This window comes from Lepisma saccharinum, chromosome 9 (assembly GCF_977018435.1).
Source record: "Lepisma saccharinum chromosome 9, izLepSacc3.1, whole genome shotgun sequence".
In the NCBI taxonomy this organism is placed as follows: domain Eukaryota; kingdom Metazoa; phylum Arthropoda; class Insecta; order Zygentoma; family Lepismatidae; genus Lepisma; species Lepisma saccharinum.
Genome location: NC_139237.1, coordinates 42,119,325 through 42,142,708, shown reverse-complemented (window position 1 = coordinate 42,142,708; position 23,384 = coordinate 42,119,325). Strand labels below are relative to the sequence as shown.

General features: G+C 37.8%; 1 protein-coding gene across 23 annotated transcripts in view; it reads left to right on the top strand.

The window, feature by feature from the left end:
• LOC145992030 (uncharacterized) overlaps positions 1 to 23,384 on the top strand; it is a 360,413-nt gene that overhangs the window by 118,665 nt on the left and 218,364 nt on the right. Inside the window, exon 4 of one of the 23 annotated variants that reach the window (XR_014442121.1) lies at positions 10,855 to 11,271. The exons of 18 other annotated variants lie outside the window; for them this stretch is intronic. Coding sequence is in view for 4 of the 5 variants with exons in the window: in XM_083128099.1 (XP_082984225.1) it covers positions 5,448 to 5,781 (334 nt within the window). In the remaining variant the exon portion in view is untranslated. Of the gene's footprint in view, positions 1 to 2,350; positions 2,679 to 5,447; positions 6,296 to 9,720; positions 10,802 to 10,854; positions 11,478 to 23,384 lie in introns of those variants that run through there. 4 more of the 23 variants (XM_083128121.1, XM_083128105.1, XM_083128099.1 and 1 more) reach the window with 4 other exon arrangements.

Below are 23,384 nucleotides of genomic sequence, written 5' to 3'. Positions count from 1 at the left end.
GTTCTTCTTGACATTACTGTAAAATGGTAATGTTCTTTCAAAAAGTTCTGTTTGTTGTGCCTCTGAAAACAAGTTACTGTTGTTTCCAATGTTGGTCCCTAGTTTTTGTAAAAAGGAGTCCTTCTACTTTCCCATCTTCCTGCATCGATCTCACCATGGCTTTGTTGAAAGTCACAGGATGTGTCCTTCAGCGTAACAACACAAAGCAATATGTCACTTTTCAGTGTTTGCTGGTCATAGAAAGAACTAGGGTAGACACGGTAAGAACCCAAAAGAAACCGTAATTTGCAAAAAAAAAACAAAAAAAACAAAAAAAAAAACGGAATATTCCAAAAAAGATGAGTTTTATTAACTTTGAGTTACAAATACCTTAGTCTCCTTCAAAGTATTGTCCATTTGATGCGATGCACTTATCCAAACAGCGTTCCCATTGCTTGAAACATTTTTGGAAGTCCTCAACTGGGATATTTAATTTATTGTACAAGGCCTGAAGCACATGTTCCTGAACTTCAGCCCCATTGGCAAAGCTTTTGCCTTTGAGCTCGTTCTTCATGCGGAGAAATAAAAAAAAATAAAAAAAATTAAAGGTGCAAGGTCCGGTGAATATGGTGGGTGAGGAACAACTGGCATTTGGTTTTTCGCCAAAAACTGTTGGACACGCACAGCAGTGTGGGTGGGGGCAACCAGTCGCCATGCTTCCACATTTCTGGACGTTTCGCTGCACATTTTCATGCAATCGCCTCAACACACCCATGTAGAAATCCTAATTAACAGTTTGACCTTGAGGAAAAAAAATCCTTGTGAACAATCCCTTGCACATCAAAGAAACAAATGAGCGTTGTTTTCATGTGTGATCGCACCTGATGTGCTTTTTTCGGTCTCGGCGAATTCGGAGTTTGCCACTGCTTGACTGCTGCTTGGTTTCCGGATCGTAACTGTAACATCAACTCTCATCACCTGTCACAACATGAGAAAAATAATCCAGGTCATTTTGTACTTGCTCCTTCAGGTCACAGCACAGAATGAGGCGAATGTCTTTTTGATCGTCCCTGAACAACCGAGGCACAAATTTGGCGGCAACACGTTTCATGTTCAGGTCCTCTGTTAAAATTCGCTGGCACGAACTCCAAGACAAAAACGTCACATCAGCAATCTCTTCAATAGTACGACGACGATCTTCGTAAACAGCATTTCGCACTTTTTCAATGCTTTCGTCATTTCTTGCTGTGGCAGGTCGTCCAGATCGCGGTTGGTCTTCCACTGACATTTCCCCCTTTTCGAAACGTGCAAACCACTCGTACACTTGCGTTTTACCTAGAGTGTCTTCTTTAAATGCTTCTTTAAGCATCACTACACACTCAGCTGCAGTTTACCCTAATAGGAAACACAATTTCACACACACTCTCTGGTCCATCTGATCTTCCATAGCAAAATTCGCAGCAAACGTTTGTCAACACAAAGAACGTTGTTCTTTCGTTGGTTTCATCTAATCATTCATCCTGGTAATTGCGATTAACCAAAAGTGCCAGAAAAGTAAATAAAAAATCCAAATAAAATGTATTCATGTTTCAACTTTTTTAATGTCTTATAATGTGTCACGTGTCCATAGTTATACAATAGTTTTAACATGCTGCTTTAAAACCTAATATTTATTGGCTGAAACATTTGAGATTTACAAAAACAAAAACATAATAAGATACCTTAGAAATTCATTTTTTGTTATCAACCCTGGGTACACTATTCTGGCAGACAAAATAGGATTGTTGTGTTCGTTTGTATTTGCAATTGCCCTTTATCCATATAATTCAATCTCTCCTTGCAATCAACGGGTCCCGGGTTTGATACCCAGGGGAGGTACATAGTGGTTCGGATCCAACTTTAAACTTTAGGCCCAGTCCCAATTAGCCTTACTGTGCATTAAGTGGACTTAAAACACCAACTCAATCAATTGATGTAATTTAATCGCCATTAACAAATATTTACATAGGCATGTAAATCTTGATGTACCTTAAGGGTACACTCAGCAGGTATGAGCAAACTAAAGCAGCCCACAACAGGTGACATGTTGCACTTGTTAGTTCTCTCTTGCATGTTATTCGGACTGGGCCATTTTCTCAATAATGTGCACCATGTTGCCTTGGTGAGTTGTTAGGACATAAACAGTGAAGGCTGGATTTTTTTTTTTTTTTTTTTTTACAGGGTGGAGCAGCACGCTTCACTTTGGTGTAAAAACCCCATATTGCATGTTGCTTGAATGTGAAAGCTACCTGAAAATCGTTGGTGTAGGGTATTCAAATAAGTAAGCAATGTTGCAACAGTGTTGTTAGTTTTATTTCTGTTTTACTTTCAGCAAATCATCGCCTGTGACCGTTTTGGCCCTTCAAACTCCAGAGATTAGAGGAAAAATGCATGAATGTGGTTTTTGCTCAAAACAGTTTTATTCTACAGCAAAACTTAAGAGGCATGTGAGAAGTCACACTGGAGAGAAACCTTTTAGTTGCTTGATATGCAATAAGAATTTCAGCCGAAAGGACAATTTAAAGACTCATGTGAGTGTGCACAGGCCAGACAAACCATTCTTTTGTACACTTTGTAGCAGAAGTTATTCGTCCGAAAAAGAATTTCATGATCATAGCTTAATACATTCATGTGATGTGTGAGATAGAAATGGAAAAATATGCCTCATTAACTGAATCTTGGTAGGCAGTGAAATGATGAGTTTGAAAATAGGATGTGAGTTATGACTCCTTTTGGGTAATATTGTTCTGCAAATTTTTCTTACTTTCCCAGTCAATTTCTTAAATTATATTTCATCTGAAAAGGAGAGCATGATCTCCTAAATTGTAACTTTTTTTTTTTTACTTGTAAAACTGTAGTTATCAACTTTATAGACAATGTCACTACATGTACCTTGTTTTGTCCAGAATGATTGGTTTGATCTAAATCCTTCTTCAAGAATAGGAGATAAGACTGAAATGTGGGAAGATTAAAACACGTTTAACATTGGTTGAAAGGTACGAAAACTTGATTTCCTGATCGTGTCACTGGAGAAATCAACTGTTTGTTGCAACTATCTTGGAATGACGACAGCTGCAACCATCCACTGTTGGTGGGTCACATTTAAGTTCTGAAGATGAAAGAAGAGGTGCTCTCTCGAAACACAGTGTTAGAATAAGTACAGTGGAATCTCGATTTTACGTTCCCAGACTTTACATTTTTTTTTACATTTTTCCCGCAGTATACATTCATTCTTGATGGTCCCAATACAACGAAACTTATTCGTCGATTTTACATTTTCCCACATTTTTTTTTTCAGCTTGGAGCCTTGAAAAATATAAAATCAAGGTTCCACTGTGTAGTTTAAAGTACTAGACCATGGATAATGTCCAATTAACATTGCATGCTAAGTGCTAGTCCTTGAAGTTGACTTGACAATGTTAGCATCCACATTTTTTTGATTGTAACAGTACAAGACACCCTTACTTGAATCCCACAATCAGTTGATAGAATTAAACTGTGAACCACAAATTTATTTCATTACAAAAAGTGATTGCACTTCGATTGATCTATGGAACTATATATAGGCCTATATACATAGTTACAGTACAGATCTGGACAGAAGGAAAGAAACTTAACCTTTATCTTCCATCCAATCTTGTCTGAGAGAGTGAAGTGCCACTTGTCCATCACTCAAGACGACTCCGATGTTGCTGATTCTTTTAGGTGGATCACCGTCATGGAGTTGGTTGGTGGTTTATCCTGGATTCTGCACAAGAAAGATTTCCATTTCCCCAGTGATTTTGATTTATGGCTCTTTGACAAAAATATATGGCACCCCCACCCCATCCCTATCCCTATTTTGGAACATGCTGGGGAGGAATGATCAAACGTCTCTGATCTCTTCCAGGAAAAAAGTTTCTTTATCCCAGTTATCAGTTTAACTTTTCAATATGACCTACATGTTTCTGGTCGCTGTGGACTCCAGAAGTCTTCATGGGTTTTACTGACAACTGAACACAACTCTTCCTGTATAAATGAAGAATATTGTATTCCCACTGGCATTTATAGAAGGGGGCAAAGAAGCAGGTATCTCGATGGTCATCCCAAAACTTTAAAGCCAGCAGATATTTTTCCTTCATCAATTTAAATGCTGCTATGAAATAACAGGCAAGATGACATAGTTCATTGGCACGTGGCATATTACCATGGACACCTCCATGAAGATCAGAGCATTGGAGTTTGTATTAGTGGTTATGGACTACGTTACTGCCGATGCAATTGATGCTGACACAATATGCAATACCAACCAAAGTCTATTTTAATATGAACTCATGTCAAACAGGATATTATCATTCAATGGGGAAAAAGCGACCGAAGCTGTGCAATCTGTTCAATTTCTCACCCACTCCTACACCACTCAGATGTTTTTCCCATGCCAGGGTGCTTTGCAAAGAATCTGTACATCTGCTTAAGGAAGCAGGTGGTAAGTTTGGCATACATGTTTCTGAAATGCTACAATGTAACCAATCACCAATGTAGAATTTGAGAGCAGTACTAGGCCCACTGGTTTTTTACTGTCGTATATGTGTAATTTACTAGAACCAAACATAACAGGAGCTTCCCTTCTGTCACTGGATCCGTGGTCTGCTCAAACCGATGAGTTTCCAGGCCAAAGCTTTCAGCAAATGGGATTGCATGGTTGATTAGTTTATTTTACTTTGCTTTTCTACAACTTTTGGCTAATTGCAAAGATGAGAATGAGTGATGATATGAAATTGATGAAGATTGTGTCTCTTCTCACGTAAGTATGGATTGCTTTCATTGTTAGGTTAGGCATATTAGGTTTAAGGCTCTTAGCATATATATTAGCATATATACACTGCAATTTTCCAGAGCTTGACCAAAAAGGTATTATTTATGCGAAGAGACAAACAAGCCTAACATGCCTAATCTAACAATGGAAGCATTTAGCCTGATGTCGAAAGAAAAGGGTAGGGCTTGACCAAAAAGGTGTTTGAGAATTGTGCATTAAGTGAAACTCATCATCTACAACTGTGTTCGGAAGGCAACTTGAGAATTGTTCGTTAAGTGAAACCCATCATCTACAACTGTGTTTGGAAGGCAACAGAGTTGTGCCCTGTAATCGTGTATAATGAGCTGATCATTCTGTCAAATGCAGCCAATACTTGCAGCATCTTCCACCTGCCAAATTCTGCTCTCCCTAGGCTTTGAGCGCAAGCAATTTCCACTCTCCAACATGGCAAGTGACAACTTGGCATAGAGCTCGACTGCTATTCGCTTCTTTACTGCATGCTTTCATGGGAACCTTTCCACTAAGTGCCTTCCTACTTGATAGTTGATACCTTCCATGTATGATTTTGTCTGCGAATCTATGTTCAAGTGTTGTTCTTGCTATGAATTTTACACTTCCATTTCATTTTTGTTAGGTCCTCAAGCACTGCCATGGTGGGTGATTCTTTGTTGCACTGTGGTGCTATCAACGTCCACAACAAGAGAAAAGATTGTCCATTTTGCTCTAAACAGTTTTTTAGTCCAAAAGATTTGAAGAAACACGTAAGAATACATACCGGAGAGAAGCCATTCAGCTGTTCCATATGTGGACGAAGATTTAATCAGAAGGGAAACCTTAAGAAGCACATGATAATTCACACGCCAGATAAACCATTTTGTTGTAGAGTTTGCAGTCGAACTTACACTTCACAAAATGAATTGGATACTCATAGCCTGATTCATTATTTTGTTTCCTTGCCCAAGTTCTGAGTTTCTAAATTCTTTCCCCTATCATGTAAAGGAAGTGCTCTCTTGTTGTTGTGACTATTTCAATTATTTGAAGTCTCATGTGCAGTATGCAATGTGTTAAGTCGAGAAAAAATTGTTGAAGGTATTTACTTGAATATAACAAAGTTCTGCCATGCACCTCAATATGCATAAAGTTATAACAATATCTTGAAATAGAGTTTTTATATCAAGTAAAGGAAACACATTGAGTGGTCTGCTCACACAATCTCATCACCAAAGATTCCACCTTGGGCATATTCTAATTTTTAAATGTCATGTATCAAATTTTATTTGATCAAAATTTATCCTCACCATTTCCTTCAACAAAAAGTGGAATAAAGTCACAAAATAAGGAAAAAATAAGAAAACATGTAAGATGATATTTGATATGACTATTTTTTTTTTATGTACTGTATTCTCACCTATCCAAGAACTGTACTAAGACTTAAGAACTTAAGTGTTTCGGAGAGTATGGCACTATGAACTATAAAGGCTGGTTTTTGAAATGTGGTTTTATTCATAAACATGCCAGACATATTACACTTTTTTATTCTACTGAAATAATTTTAATTTACTTCTGAAGCATATTCAGGTAACAAAAGAAATTTTAAAAATGTGAAATGTTTCTTTAACTGTAACAATAAGAATGATTAAACATTACTAAGAAATGCCATTACTTAATGATGCATTCTTTATTATTGTTGCTTATAAAAGTGAATGTTTGGTTTCTGTGAAAAATAGTAGTGTGTGTTATGAGATTCCTTATGTGCAGTGGATTCTTACAAATAAATTTCCAAGCATTGTGAAATTTGTTTAAAGTGATTTTTGTGTTTAACTTTTACGTGTAGTGTTTCTTGTGATGATTTAGCATACATGCAAAAGTACAATTCTTATTTGATTTTTGGAATCATTGGTTTATAGTTATTTGACCATTGATTGCGGAATTGTGATTTATCAGTGAGAGTACTGATTATTTAATGATTCTGCATTCAAATAGTACAACAAACTAGCTTCAGGAAGTAAGAATTTGCCTGCCTCAAATTAACCAGTGCTGCATCACTTTTTACCAACAAACCAGATCTGTCTCATCTCATCACATCCTTCTTGATTTATTGGTTTGTTTCAAGTCCACTTCATGCTCAGATAGGCTAATTGGGACCAGATCAACAGTTTAAAGTGGGATCCACCAGAACCCCCCATAGTAGGTGAGAAGATGAGATGAATACCTGCTAGTAGTCACTTCTAATGTTGCTTTGCTTCATCTGAACCACCACCATGCCTTTATCTTCTTCTTTTTTAAGGCATATTGATTATGAATGTAGCTGTCAATAGGCAACTCCTCCTAGAGACGTATTATCTTGGCAGATGATGTGTAGCTTCAATGGAAACTTAGAAAGATATACAGCATGATCTGATACACTGTTTCTATGGTGGTACAAGCCTGTGCACACCAATAATTTTATATATACTGTGTGTAGTTCACAGCACAGTTATGCTGTTATATGCTAAATGTTATATAAAGTAAATTTGTTAATTGTATAGGTATAATTTATATCAATAAAGTTGGTATCAGTAGAAAGTTAATTGGTTTATTTACAATGCAATATGAGTATTGTATCTTCTCCTTTGAATCATTAAGTGTAGGCTTTTCAAATTTATAGATATGTACAAAAATAAATCTTATCAGGAAAACTAGTTAAAGGGCTGCCCCAAACATTTAGTTTCGTACCAGTCATAAAAAATCGTTAAGAGTTCTTAAAATATGCAGTTTGCAGCTTTTGTATCCATGAGTATTGTTGAAACAATTCTCCATTTCGTTTCATGGTTACTCGTTTTCATGGAAATGGATATTTCAATAAATTGGACCTAATATCTCAATGTGGAACATTGTATTCAGTGTACATTATATACACAAATATGTCTTTGCTGAAACAGAAACCATGAGTCCATGGTACACTATAATAGGAAAATCAGAAAGTTGTTTAATTCCGTTGTGTTAAAATTTAAGTCTTCCACAGTGAGCTCTGTGTTCTGGGGAAGTGAGACGCTCCGAGGTGCTTGACAGAAAATACTAATGCCAACCATATAAAGGGAAGGTTGACTATATTAAGGTGTTGGTGCCTATATTACTGCTTGGAAGTGTTGAATTGGTGCACCTTTCTCTCATTTGGATGTGGATTTATTTGTTTAAGGTTCACCATTAGAAAAGGAAGTCTCAATAGTCAAGATTTATGTGATACAGCATGGTGTGCACTGTGCACCATACGTGTACTAGTAATTCTTGAAAATTATCTGCCTCATAGAGAAATGATTAAGGTAATTGTGGGGTAACATGATAATTTATTTTGAACCCCTTCTTTTAAACATAACCACCAATTCATGAAAATTAGGCACACACGGGATCTGTGTTATGTAGATATTTCAGCGAAAAATGTAAGCTCGACCAGGACTCATTTTTCACTGAAATTTCTACATAGTACATAGTCTACAGTGTATCAATGGCAACTGATCCCATTGCGGTAGCACTAACAGAGACGATTCCACACATGTAAAACAGCGACAGCAAAAAATCAGCCAAGGCCAGAACTGCTGTGTAGCTCAGTGGTAAGGCATGGTATGCCAGAGACCCAGGTTCAAGTCCTGGTCAAGCCTGTATTTTTCGCTGAAATTTCTATGTAACCACCAATGTATGCAATTTAATGTAGAGTTATTACAAGTACAGTGGCAATTTTGTCTACTGCCCATAATTTCCTGAAGAGTATGAATTTCTATCCAGTGGTTAACAGTATTGCAAGGAATAAAAATAATATCATGCTATTGCCTTGTTTTAAAAACTGCAATCAAAATAAATTTTCAATTAAAAGTCTGCCTATCAGAAATTAACGACAAAACATAGGATTAATCATGTAAAATGAAAATTGTCCAGCTCAGTGCTCGACCACATTAAGTGGTTTACTTTCAATCTTTCCACCCAAGTTCCTGGCTCCTGAAAATTATTATGGAAGTTTCCATACAGTAAAGATAAAACACTTTCATATTCAACATAAAAATATTAAATGAAGGAAGGGGTGGGGGGGAACGAAGTAAGTCAATTTTCTGTCATAAGCAAGGTAGCAGTGTCATTTCCTGCCATGTTGATGCTGTGCTGGACTTTACAACATGCTTTCTTTAGTTTCATACATTTGACACTTCCATTCATCAAAACATGTGTTTCTGGTACCTCTTCATTTAATGTTGATGAGAATTTATTTTTCTGGAATTTGATGAGCGTCAACTTACGTGTTTCCCCCCCCCCCCCCCGACCCTTGAAATGTATTTTAAGGACTAATATCTTCATACCTGTGATAAAAGCTCTGACTTTAAAGAATCATGGTGCAGTGCTATTGCTGTTTCATTGTAATCAAAGGGTCCTGGGTTCAGTTCCCTATGGAGTCACATTGTACAGTAGATCCCAATGTAATCTGCAAGTCCAATCCCAATTAACCTATCTGAGTATGAAGTGACCTTAAACATTCAATGCAGTTTACAGAATTCAACATGTGAAAGTGAGGTAGACATTTGAGGTCCTTCCAAAGTGGTCACTTCTTACTCCATTAGAATAAGTAGATGGTAATTTAAACAATCAAAAATTTCAAATGAAGATTGCATGTGGATTGTGTTCTTTTCTTTGGGGCATATGGTCACACGTTTAATCCTTGATGTGTATCCAGCATCAAGAGGACAAGTGGGAACTGCTTGAAAATGAAAAAGGCAGTGGAGGTAGAAGATTCAGGTTATGGTGCCTTGCGCACCTTGACCCTCAAAGGGCTGCTTTATCCTTCATCTAGCTCTTCATTAATCAATTTATCATTCTGTACAAGAATTGTAATTTGAATAAGAGATGACATTCATGCAAAGAATCCATCATTGTTTTACTTTCAGTTCAGAGCCATCTGCTGTGGATGTCAACGGGACACTTTCAGAGGGCACCAAAATTCGAAACAAGAATTACGTGTGCTCATGGTGTTCCAAGCGGTTCGATAAACCGTACCATCTCTCAACGCATGTGAGGGTGCACACGGGAGAGAAGCCCTTTGGTTGCCATTGGTGTTCACGTCATTTCAGCTGCAACAGTAATTTGAAACGCCACTTGAAGGTGCATTCGTCAGACAAGCCATTTTACTGCCTGGTTTGTGGGAAGACATTTGCTTCTCAGGCAAAATTAGATGGTCACAGTATCCTACATAGTTTACTGGCGAATGAGTGATTAGGATGTGTATGTACAGGGTGGCCAGAAAGTCCCTTTACACCTCCATTTATTTCATCGCTACAGTAATAACATTTACAGTTAGTTGTCCAAAACATCCGTATGTGCACCTCCATGATCCCTGCAAAGCTTGATACGCCTCCATGTCCTCCTACTCATCCGCTTTAGCAACTGCAGCATCACAAGCTGGAAGGCTTCAAGCACACTTGCCCGCAGAGCATCATTGTCCACGTACCGCTTCTTCCTGATGGGGGATTTGATGATACCCCACAGGGCATTGTCTGGTGTCGTAAGGGCCGGACTTCGAGGCGGCCAAGGTAAAAATCTTAAATATCTTACATTGTTACACGCTATTAGTTTGGGTGTAAAGGGACTTTCTGGCCACACTGTACTGTAAAAGGTTAAATGCTAGTCTCATATCATTTATAGCACTTGTTTAATAATGACACGGAACGCAAATCCCACATAGGATTACACAAGGTATGGTTACAGATACCAGAATCTTGCTTGCAAGCCGGAATGCAATTTCCAAGGTTTAAAACACATAAGAGCAATTGATGTTGGAGTGTCTTGAAAAAAGCTCATCCCTTTACACCATCTTGTCACTGACCTCCTTTTTACCTTCTTATCCATTGTAAGGATTTGCTAGTACCCTTCCATTCATGATGGATGCAAAAATATAAGTTTTTTTTTTTCATTTTTTTTTTAATGTATGTTGTTTTGTAATTGTATATTCCATGTAATGTTGTGTTGATAATAGTTTTCCCATTACGGTAGAAATAAAAACAAGATGTGTATTTTGTTTTCAGATTTTCTACATCAAATATTATTGCAGAAGTTACAAGTCAACGAAGGGCTAAACATGTGTGCTCCGTGTGCTCCAAACCATTTAACTATCGTTCCCATTTGGCAGTACACATGCGCACCCATACAGGAGAGAAGCCTTTTACCTGCAATCTATGTGAAAAAGCTTTCAAACAGAGAAGTACCTGGAAGAAGCACATGGGTACTACTCATGGTGTACACATAACGTAGTATACTCATGTAACACTTGTACTGTATGGTTTCATTTGAAATTAAAATTATGGAATTTCTAGATACAGTGAATAGTACAGAGTGATTCTTTCGCTGGTCAATATGAATATCTCAGTTTGTTGAAAATGTGCAAATATGAAACATACGGTAAAAAGAATTTTGGGAAAGGAAGGAAATAAAGTCAGCTGGTGGTAAGTAACAATGTGTGGCCATAACAGTGAGTAACAATGTAGCATGATAATAATGATCTGCATCATTGTTGCATTTGCACTCTTGTTTTCGGCTGTAGTTGGCACTCTCTACAGCAGGGGGTCTTCAACTCGTCAGACAGTGCAGGCCACATTAACAATTTCAGTGACGCTCGCGGGCCACGATGCTACACTATGGTGTTGAGAATTGTAAGATGCTGCCATTTACCATTTACTTAATCCGGTTTTCAAACAGGCACAGGCCACGGCAAAGGGCTCTGCTGGCCAGCGGGCCATGGGTTGAAGACCCCCCTGCTCTACAGTATCTTCGCCTTCTGTGGAGCACATGAGGTTAATGCAGAGGAATGTGTTCATTACAAATATGCAGCATCAAGTTAAAATCGGCCTGGACGGCCGTGCTTGACATTTTCAATGTATGTAATACAGACATGTGTATTATAAATCATGCTATGTATTCATATATGTATGTTCTGAATAAAATGCATAACCTTTTAGTTATTTGCATTTTCTGGGGTCTTGTAGCGCCCTTTACAATGCTATATTGCTGGATAGACATTATTGATAAAGTGCAAGAATATTGTTACCATAACAGTGCTAATTTATTTATGTTTATTTTAATGCTTAGCAATTCTCATGAATAATGATGATTGAAAATTGTAACAGTTCAGAGTTGTTCAAAATATTTACAATTTTTACATATGAACTGTATCATAGCACTCTGCCAGGATTCTTCTCAGAAACATTAATGATTTTACATGAGACATCCATCTAATCACAAAGTCCATTTCTTTTCTCAATATGCTGTTGGAAAAATAAATAAGTTGTGCATTTTACATAGTTCCGAGAATATTTTGACTCCGCAAAAGGGTTATGTGACATTTCTGCAGACCCCCATGAGATCTCTGAACTGTAAAAAAGTATCTGCTGGTACCGATTTGTGTTGCTGATATTACTATTACTGGTATCAGTAGTGTTACAGCAGTATTGACTCAGCCCTACTACAAAGTATTTATGTTGTGAACGACAATATGGTTTATCTTGGATACATTTTGATAAATTCTTGTTTAAGGTCTCATATTCAGGAGTCCTCAACTTACGGTTCAATTTTTCGACATTTAATTTCTGTTCATAGCTGTTTCAGGGTTATATGTTACAGTCAAATGTAAGTTATATGTAACTATACATAACAAATGTTAAAAATATGACACTGAAAAGCCATCCAAAACCATTGCAACCAAATATTCATAAATAAACTGATGAATTTTACTATAGCTCTATATATCATTAGGTTGGAACACATTGATAAATTATTGTATTTCAAGTGATACTTCTGTGGCATAGGTTGTATATTCTGCCAAATGAATTTACATTTCTGACATTTAGCACATTCTGCAGTAGGATTTTGTTATTAGTGTGACAACTTGAGTTAAAGTTGCTAAACTATGCATATCAGGTAGAACTTCTTGTACAGTTATAACCAGGGACTGCGAACCGAATTTGAACTCGAACTGAAACATGCTCCAGTTCGACTTATAGTTCGCACTCGAACCTGAACTGAAATGTTTCGCTACATTCTGGTGCACCATAACCCTCCGTGTACTTTCAGTTTCAGTTCAGTTCCGGAATGAAACCTCATTGTGAAAACTTTTGGTTCGCACCCGAACCTGAACTGAAATGTTTCGCTATATTCCGGTGCACCATAACCCTCCGTGTACTTTCAGTTTCAGTTCAGTTCCGGAATGAAACCTCATTGTGAACACTTTTGGTTCGCACGCGAACCTGAACTGAAATGTTTCGCTACATTCTGGTGCACCATAACCCTCCATGTACTTTCAGTTTCAGTTCAGTTCCGGAATGAAACCTCACTGTGAACACTTTTGGTTCGCACCCGAACCTGAACTGAAATGTTTCGCTACATTCTGGTGCACCATAACCCTCCGTGTACTTTCAGTTTCAGTTCAGTTCCGGAATGAAACTTCATTGTGAACACTTTTGGTTCGCACCCGAACCTGAACTGAAATGTTTCGCTACATTCTGGTGCACCATAACCCTCCGTGTACTTTCAGTTTCAGTTCAGTTCCGGAATGAAACTTCATTGTGAACACTTTTGGTTCGCACCCGAACCTGAACTGAAATGTTTCGCTACATTCTGGTGCACCATAACCCTCCGTGTACTTTCAGCTTCAGTTCAGTTCCGAAATGAAACCTCGTTGTGAACATTTCCGGTGCGCACCTGAACTGAAATGTTTTGCTACATTCTGGTGCACCATAACCCTCCGTGTACTTTCAGTTTAAGTTTTGTTTCGGAATAAAACTTCGTAGTGAACAATTTGGTATTTTGGGGGCTGCCAGATCCGAATATTTGGAAATAGATAAGATCCGAAATGCCATTAAGGCAGTGTTTCTCATTTTTTTTTTGCCTGAGAGTCCCCCCTTGACATAATTGAATATTTCTGTGTACCCCCTGAATTCTCAATATTTTATATACCTAAACATTGTATGAAATAAGTGTGAAAAATGACACCAAACACGAACTCATTGCTTCCAATACACTACATAATAATATGGATACGTAGTTATTACTTCTGAGTGGCAATATGTTTGTAATTCGTATATCTTGGTCGTGTTTGGTGTCATTTTTTATATTTTATAGCCCAGATTTCAATTATAACAAAATAAATGTAATATTGTTACAACATAAAAAAATAACATTGTTGATTCAAATAGTCAGTAGGTGACTCACTAGTCACTACGTCCGTTAGGTCCAGTTTCTATTGCGTCACCACCTGTAGGAAGGGAACAGGAAGTATGTATTTTCCAATAGTGCCTTACATCGCATTGCATTCCCGTTCCCAACCAATCACGTGGCCTCCTACCCGACTGCCATGCCATCAAACTGTTTAAATCCAGGTACTATAAATAACCCTGTTCATACAAGATATTAGTCAAATCCACATTGGAATCGTGTTTTTCACCACAGCTGCAGCGCAATTCAAGAAACAATTCTCATATCGGCATTGTCCAAGAGTGGTGGTCATTGGTTCTGCGGTCACGAAAGAAGTTTGATCGACACACTGTCGGCTTAAACCACAATACATTTTCTTTCAATGGGTAACTGGGGAAGGCAAGTGCAATGCGCATTTTCCCCACTTTTCATTGTGGTTACTCTTGAGAGGGTGCATTTTCCCACTTCTATTGCGAGAGCGCACTTTTCCCGGATGCATTTTTCCCGACACCGGTGGTTTTGGCTGCACCTGCCACCCAGGTAAGCGTGGAGCGGTTGTTCTCAAGTGTGAAGTTTGTAATGTCAGATTTGAGGTACAACCTTTCCTCTCCAGCACTTGATGATCTCATGGTCTTGCGGACGAATGCTTTATTCCAAAAGCGTTCTGATCAGCACTTGCCAACCTTAAACCAAGATGAAAATTCTTTCAGTTCCTCTATTAGCTCCAGTAGTGTTTACGAGTTCGTCGAGGAGGAAGGTCAATAGTCATTGTTTTTAATGCTCACATGTTTGCTGTCGTTTTTCATAATTCTTGTTTGGAAAGACATTTAAAAGATTAACATTGTAAGATTTATGTATGACCTAATTTCCTTTTTTATTCAAAATTTAAATAATAGCTGTTAAAGTGCAAATACGAGGTTACATACGAGGAGGAGGAACTCGTACTACAAAATTATGACATGTATCATTTACAATCAACCAAAGTTTGTGAAGCATATTTTTAAGTGATTTTTCTTTAATCCATGGTTATTGTAGGTGTGAAAATATCCATCGAGGATAGATGCTTATTCCGTTTTTCATAAATTAACAGTTCATACACTATTTTATTTTAATTTTCTATTTTCAGGAATTCAGAAAACCAAACAAAATTATGTAATTACATACAAAAGAGTAATACGAAAGAGTAAATGCCATTTTCCATGAATTGGAAAATTTGCTGCCATAGGAAAATCTAATGTGTATTAATCTTATTGATGTAGTTTTGCACGAAAATGGACACACTTATGAAGCTAGCCACAGCTCACATAGAATTGTATCTGTTTTATTAACTACAGTTTGGTTGCTGTACTGTGATGACATACGTTACTTTCATAAATGTATTTGTTTAACTACAATTTGGTTACTGTACTGTGATGTCATACGCTACTTTCAGAAATTAAAAAAGAACAAGAGTTTCCTTATCCTCTATTGTAAAAAAACAAATAACAACAAAGCTGGAACCTGCCATGGTTGCCAACCCATAAGAACTTGTTTGTTACATCTGCACATGTGTTTATGTGTGAACAAGTATGTTGAAAACTGAAAACTTTCATTCCGGGCCAAACTGGAAGTGAAAGTTCAGACCATCCATTTACAGTTCGGGTAGATATACTCCGGTTTCGTTCCAATTTTAGTTCGAGAAATAAAAATGAACAGAAGGGTTTCATTCCGGGCCGAACTAGAAGTCCAACCTCAGATCATTCGAGTTACGGTTCGGATAGATATGCTCCGGTTTCATTCCAGTTTCAGTTCGAGAACTGAAAGTGAACCGAAAGGTTTCATTCCGGGCCGAACTGAAACTAAAACCCCAGATCATTCCAGTTGTGGTTCGGACATATATATTCCGGTTTCATTACAGTTTCAGTTCGAGAACTGAAAGTGAACCAAAAGGTTTCATTCTGGGCCGAACTGAAACTAAAATCCCAGATCATTTCAGTTACGGTTCGGATAGATATATTCTGGTTTCATTCCAGTTTCAGTTCAAGAACTGAAAGTGAACCGAAAGGTTTTATTCTGGGCCGAACTGAAACTATAACCTCAGATCATTCCAGTTACGGTTCGGACATATATATTCCGGTTCCATTCCAGTTCAGTTCGAGAACTGAAAATGAACCGAATGGTTTCATTCCGTGCCGAACTGGATGTAAAACATCAGATCATTCCAGTTCTGGTTCGGACATATATAGGGCCTCCCCCATGGCGCAGTGGTAGCGTCATTGCCTTGTAATCAAGGGGTCCCGGGTTCGATACCCGGTGGAGGCACAAGTGGTTCGGATCCCACTCAGGGTGGCGACAGACCTGGAAAACCTGGAAAACCGGGAAAAGTCAGGGAATTTGAGGTGTCAAAAAAAGTCAGGGAAATGTCAGGGAATTTCAACATCATTGACTTCGAACACTCTTTTGACGAAAATTGTTATAACTCTGGCACTATGGGAGCAATCTACTTCGGATAACTTTTGTTTTGCAGCTAAAACATCAGTGCATGCAACGGTGTACAATTTACAACACCGGACCGAGGAAGGGCGCTTGGGGAGCACGTCCCCCGAATTTTAATGGAAAAAACAAAAATCTGGAGTTTGCCCCCTCTTCTCCCGCTATTTTGGGGAGAAGGCGCAAACTTTAGTATTCTTTTTAAAGAATGGACACTTCTCAAGAGAATGAAACATGTTTTATGTTCTTGGGTGCCATACAAGTTGAATAATAACCCAAAATGTGATTTTTTTTACGAAAAATAACTATTTGCATTTTTGGAGGAAAATTGTTATAACTCGGGCACTAAGGGATCAATCTACTTCGGATAAGTTTTGTTTTGCAGCTAAAACATCAGAGCATGCAACCGTGTACAATTCAGAACGCCGAACCGAGGAAAAGGGGTTTGGGGGGAGCGACTACCGAATTTCAATGAAAAAAAAAACAACATAAAAATCTGGAGTTTATCCCCTCTTCTCCCGCTATTTGGGAAGAAGGTGCAAACTTTAGTATTCTTTTCAAAGAATGGACATTTCTTAAGAGAATGAAACATGTTTCATGTTCATTGGTGCCATACAAGTTGAATAATATGCCAAAATGTGATTTTTCTTTTTTTACGAAAAATAGGTAATTTGCATGTTTGGTGGAGAATTGTTATAACTCGGGTACTATGGGAGCAATCTACTTCGGATAAGTTTTGGTTTTCAGCTAAAACATCAGAGCATGCAACCGTGTACAATTCAGAACACCGAATCGAAGAAGGGGGGGTTTGGGGGCGCGACCACCGAATTTCAATGAAAAAAACAACATAAAAATCTGGAGTTTACATCCTGTTCTCCCGCTATTTTGGGAAGAAGGCGCAAACCTTAGTATTCTCTTCAAAGAATGAACGTTTCCAAAGAGATTGAAACATGTTTCATGTTCTCGGGTGCCATACAAGTTGAATAATAAGCCTTTTTTTTCTTTCGAAAAATAGGTAACTTGCATTTTTGGAGGAAAATTGTTATAACTCTGTCACTAAGGGAGCAATCTACTTCGGATTTTTGTTTTGCAGATAAAACATCATAGCATACAACCGTGTACAATTCAGATCGCCGAACCGAGGAAAGGGGGTTTGGGGGGAGCGACTACCGAATTTCAATGAAAAAAACCATAAAAATCTGGAGTTTACCCCTTCTTCTCCCGCTATTTGGGAAGAAGGTGCGAACTTTAATATTCTTTTCAAAGAATGAACATTTCTCAAAAGAATGAAACATGTTTCATGTTCTTTGGTGCCATACAAGTTGAATAATGAGCCAAAATGTGAAAGAAACTCTGTTCGGAAATGTGGCATGCATATGTTGCAGGGGGGGGGGGAGGAGGTTGGTCATCAGTATGAATTTCCCAGGCTTGCTCCAGACCTGTGTCCGAGTTTCCACACAAACATAAGAGTATGAAGGTCCAAAAAGCACATTCATTTCGTAATCAGCACCATGATACCATATGGTATCATCGGGCCAGTACGACCTTACTCTGATGATACCATATGGTTGGTATCATCGGAGGAGTAAAGGTTAAGCCTCTAAATATTATGTGGGAAATGCATTGAATTATCATTTTTTCTTGTCCGTATGGGAGTAGTAAGGGGACCTGTCGACAGATGGAGGGGATAAGAGCGGGTGGCGCCATACGATAGTTGTCGGACATCGTAGTAAGGCATTTTGTTGGACAAACTTAGGGGACATGGAAACAAATATGTTCCATTGATACATATGATTTTTGTCGAATATCGCCACCCGACAAAGTATCTCACTACAACATGCAACAGAAATAGAATGGACTGAAACATACAACAAAAATCGCATGCATAAACAAGAAGAGCTTTAGACTGAAAATATGCTGCTGGAATTTTATTACTCTTCTGGCTCACTTCACCTTATTGAATGTAGCAGTGCTTGCGAAGGCTTTCTTTTATCATCCTGACGTATTACTGGTTTCGCACAAGTTAACATACGTTTACAATGACATTGCACTATTCTTAGATATCAAGAAGAATCCAACCAAACGGGATATATGTTAAATACTATCACGAAAAAGTGAAACATAAATCTGCATTGGTGAACGTTTTAAAAATTGGCAAGTGCATGCTCCCAACCTCAAATTTACTGCAACACTAGTATTGCAATGAAATTAACGCCACTCTCTGTCCTGTCTGTTTAATCTCGTGAGAGATGGTCTTAAATCTCTCACTGAGTGAAGTTAATGTCCAATATTATGAAATAAAATACTAATAATAAATACGTAAATATTTTAATATCATATTTACTCGAATTATTCAATCATAACAGCAAATCACTTCCTTCAAGAATTGACTTTTCTCTGCCAGCCCTGCTAAATTTCACTTTCCTTCTACTGATTTATATGAGGGGTGGCCAGAAAGTAATTGCCAATTAGTAGGTACATTGATTTTTTGCATACTCCAAAACCGTGAAAAATGGTAATTGCTGCGAAATTATGTTTAGGAATGTGCAGTGATGTCTGGACACATTTTTCGCCCATTCGAAATATCGAAATAATAGGCATTTTTAGCGATTTGTTTTTAAAGAAATGTCGTAAAACAATTCCATGAAATCCAACACCCTTGTCTTTTCTAGGCCATGTTTGTGTACATAGAACATGCAAGTTTTCCAACATTTTACTCAAGAGTAAACTATAGAGTTATACGTACGTGGAATAATTCCGACAGCCACTTTGAATCATTTATTTCCCACGCTTTTTTCAACTTCTATCAAAACCATTTGCATCACAGAGCAAAGTGGCAGGGTTCTAACAGGAGATCGAGTGTGTATCTACCGTCACACGGGAGCCACATCTTCGAATTTGCCGCACGAGATATGTTTTGAATTACCAAGCTAAGTGCGCACTATCGGCATTTGTCGAGTGAGTAATAATGGAGCTCAGTCGTTAGGGCATCTGACTACTATGTGAGAGACCCGGGGTCGATCCCCTGTGGGGGAGAACCGGGATGTTTTCCACCTATTCAAACTGCTCCGGCGCCCACCCAGCATCATATGAAGCTGGTACCTTGAGGAAACTTTGAGGGATAAAGGTAGCCAGGAGTGTGGTGCTGATCACATTACCCCAACCTTCAGCCGTGATCAAGAAAGTGTGTGGCCCTAACTCCACACCAAAATTCCATTATCTAAAATCCTTACCTTAAAATTAATAAAGGGGTATGGAAAATAACTTTCCCAAAATAACTTTCAAGATATCAAACTCTCGCGAAGAGGCATAAGCCATGTGACTTACAATTTGAAACAGTAGTTTAAAAACACCATGAAGGTATAATTTCAGATATTTGCCAGAATGCGCTAAAATGAAAATGTGAATTTTGGGAAAAATTTTCGGCATAATCACCACCGTTGTTCTGGCATGTGTCGCAGATGGCACTAAATTTTGTATGTCCATGGTATATGTGTCTGACAGCAAAGACTGGAACTATCTCTACCGCAATGTAGCTGTCAAATCGTTGCCTTGCCAGAAACCTCTTCAGTTAAACAAAAAGATGAAAGTAGGTACATTCAAGGCCAGGGCTGTACAGGGAGTGGTCTAAGATCTCTCACCTGAAGTGATGCAAAGGGCCCATGTGTACTCAGCTCTATGGGGTTGTGCACATTCAATTGGCCTTCCGTGAATTGTCTGCACCATCGTCTCACCATACTATCACGCACGACGTCCGGTCTGCACAACTCACACGATTGCTCTGTGCCAAATTCTGAGCGTGCAATGTAGGCTACATCGCAGTCGGTGAGAGACTTCATGAGAGCTGCAATCTTTAACCTAGAACCGTCCTAAACCGGCTACATTGCAACTGTACCAGATTACAGCTACATGCCACTTCTTCCTGCCTGTATGTGTGTGTGTGTCGCTCTCCGGCCACTAGTATTGCGTATAGGCACCATTGGAGCTTTTTCAGGATGCCCCTCGTATATGAACTTTCAGAAGCTTTTATTATTAGAGTGTTCCTGTTTTAATGTGTTGGTTAGCTAAATCAGGTTACTGTACAATGCAATTCTATAAATTCCTTGCGTTAAATTTCTAATACTTACATACCCTTTTCGTCAGCATTAATGGTATAACTGCATGTTGTCAGTTTCACAGCACTTCACTTGAATATACTGTACTGAAGCAGAAATCCCATCGATAATGTAAGGAAATATGACTTTCTTTTGTTCGATTCAGTTGTTTCACTTATATGCAAGAGTTAAGTTGTTTGCTTTACAGAGAAGAGAGAAGTAACTTTATGCATTGAAAAATGAGTCCGCACTCATAGTTTTTGCAAGCAGAGGTTTCCAAACCTCAGTGGAAATATCAACATATAATACAGAGAATGTATAAGGAGACTGATAAATTACAAATTGTATTTCTTAATCAATCACTCTTATCTCATTTAGTCGTAACTTTAAAAATAATCAAGTATTTTATTTTAAACTTACTGCGTATGACAAAATTCCATAATCCTTCCGTAGCTTGTGAATTGTAATAATTTTCCAAATTCACTATTTTGCAGTTTGAATTGAAATCATAGAGAATAGAGAAATTAAGTCAATTTAATAGAAGATAATATTGGTACTTAGCAAAACCATACGTGGATCTGTGTGAGTTTATTATTTCTATTTGCAAAAACATCGATTTAGTTTAGTTTGTAATTGTCAGGGAAAAATGTAAATTTTGTCCTGGAAAACCTGGAAAAGTCAGGGAATTTCATTTCTGCTTGTTTGTAGCCACCCTGCCACTTTAAACTGTAGGTCCAGTCCCGATTAGCCTTACTGTGCATAAAGTGGACTTAAAACACCAACTCAACTCAACTCAACTCGGACATATATACTCCGGTTTCATTCCAGTTTCAGTTCGAGAACTGAAAGTGAACCGCAATGTTTCATTCCGAGCCAAACTGAAACTGAAACTGAAAGTAGGTTTCAACTGCAGTCCCTGGTTATAACTGTCATTTCATTTATAAAAATTAGTACTTAAATATAGGTTTGACTGAAATATTTAAGTTTGTATACTTGTAAATTTTGTATGCCGAATAAAATAAATTCGTATCTTTGTTCTTGTATTTTTCTAACCTTTCTCTTTGTACATTATAGACATGTGCAAATTATAGTTGTTGAGCTATAGATTAATGCATGCAACATATGAGGAATATAAAGGTGTGTAGTGAAAATTCTATAGAAACTGTTGATTTGAAAATATTACAGTCACATTTCAAAATTAAGTAGTTAAAGTTGAACTAATAAAATATAGTTCAATTTGTCAGAAGGTAATCATGCCATAAAATGAAACAATTAGTAAGGAATTAGTTATTTGGTTTTGATGCTAGAGGAAGATTTGAAAGAAAGGAACACCATGGTTTCTCACAAGTCATCAATTTTTAGGTATGAGGAATAGTGGAATTGAATCATTGTAAACCCATTTTATGTTGAGATAGGCTAATTAATCACTGGACTCCCAGTTTAAAATGGTTATCCTAACCACTGTGTAATGTATCTTCACCAGACATCTTCCTTCTTCAAGACTTATTCCTTGAATTCCGGGAATTGTGCGTGAATTATTGTCTATGGGAATTCTGCATGAATTTTTCTCCATAGATGCAAAAAATTGTAAATTTTATTAATCCAAATCCCATTCAATTTATGCATATTCATAAATGCCCTGAGACAAGTTTTTCACAGCTTAGCTTTTCTTTTTATCGAAGAAGGAAACGAAAACTATGTGGAAAATAAAACAGAATTCTCTCAATCACTTTACTTTGTTAGTATCCTTTGCAGAATAAGATGACAGAGGAAGATTATTGCAAGATAAGATATCTTGAAATTTATTAGGTAAATTTGAGTTTGAAATTCTTATACAATTAACAATTATTCATAGACTAGTAAATCCCATAAAGTTTGTGACGTGTTTGTAAATATGTTTCAAGTCTGAGTATGTGAAATTGCAAATGTAAATTCTGAACCTTAAATTAAATATTTTTAAAATATATATACCGTTTAATTGAATTGAATTAGAATTTTTGGGTACATTGGAATCACACAGACCCTTTATATTGCTAATATATTTGTGTGTGTGTTTTGGTGGTTAGAGGAGGTAATACTTAAGGTTGAAATAGATAAAACACCTGCTTGTACCCTTGAACGTTTGGAAAATTCACGTTGAATAAACGGGAATTATACAGTAGAGCGTCGATTATCCGAACGTCGGTCAACCGAACGACCGCTTAACCGAACTGTGTACTCGCTCACTTTCAGATATCTGTAATGAAAAAAGTACGTGACTTAGCTGCTCGTAAGCGTGTAGGCTTGCTTAGACAGACCAAAATAAAGGATTTTTTTAAACATTAATTTTGTGTACTGTGTGTATTGTTCATGCAAAATGCGTATGTAATATGTACAGATGGGGGACAAAATAATACGAACACCTGTGAAATTAGAGAATCTTTATTAATATGGGGTTGGACCATCCTGTGACTGAAGTACATTTTATATGCGACGTGGGATGAATGCATAGAGGTCATGCACGATGTTTAAGGGAATATGGAGCCATTCTTCCTCCAGAGCAGTCTCCAATTCCGAAAGTGTGGCTGGAGGCGGACTTCGAGCACGCAGTTTGGACTCCGAATATTGCCACAAATGTTTTATAATGTACAAGTCAGGAGACTGTTGGGGGCCATTTAAGATGTCCTACATCATTGTCATGTTCTTCGAACCATGTTTGGACAGACCCAGTAGTGTGGATAGGAGCGTTGTCGTCTTGAAAAAGCGTTGTCGTCAGAAAAACAAGTGGGCCCACACCGTGCCAAGATATCGCAACCCATACCATAATG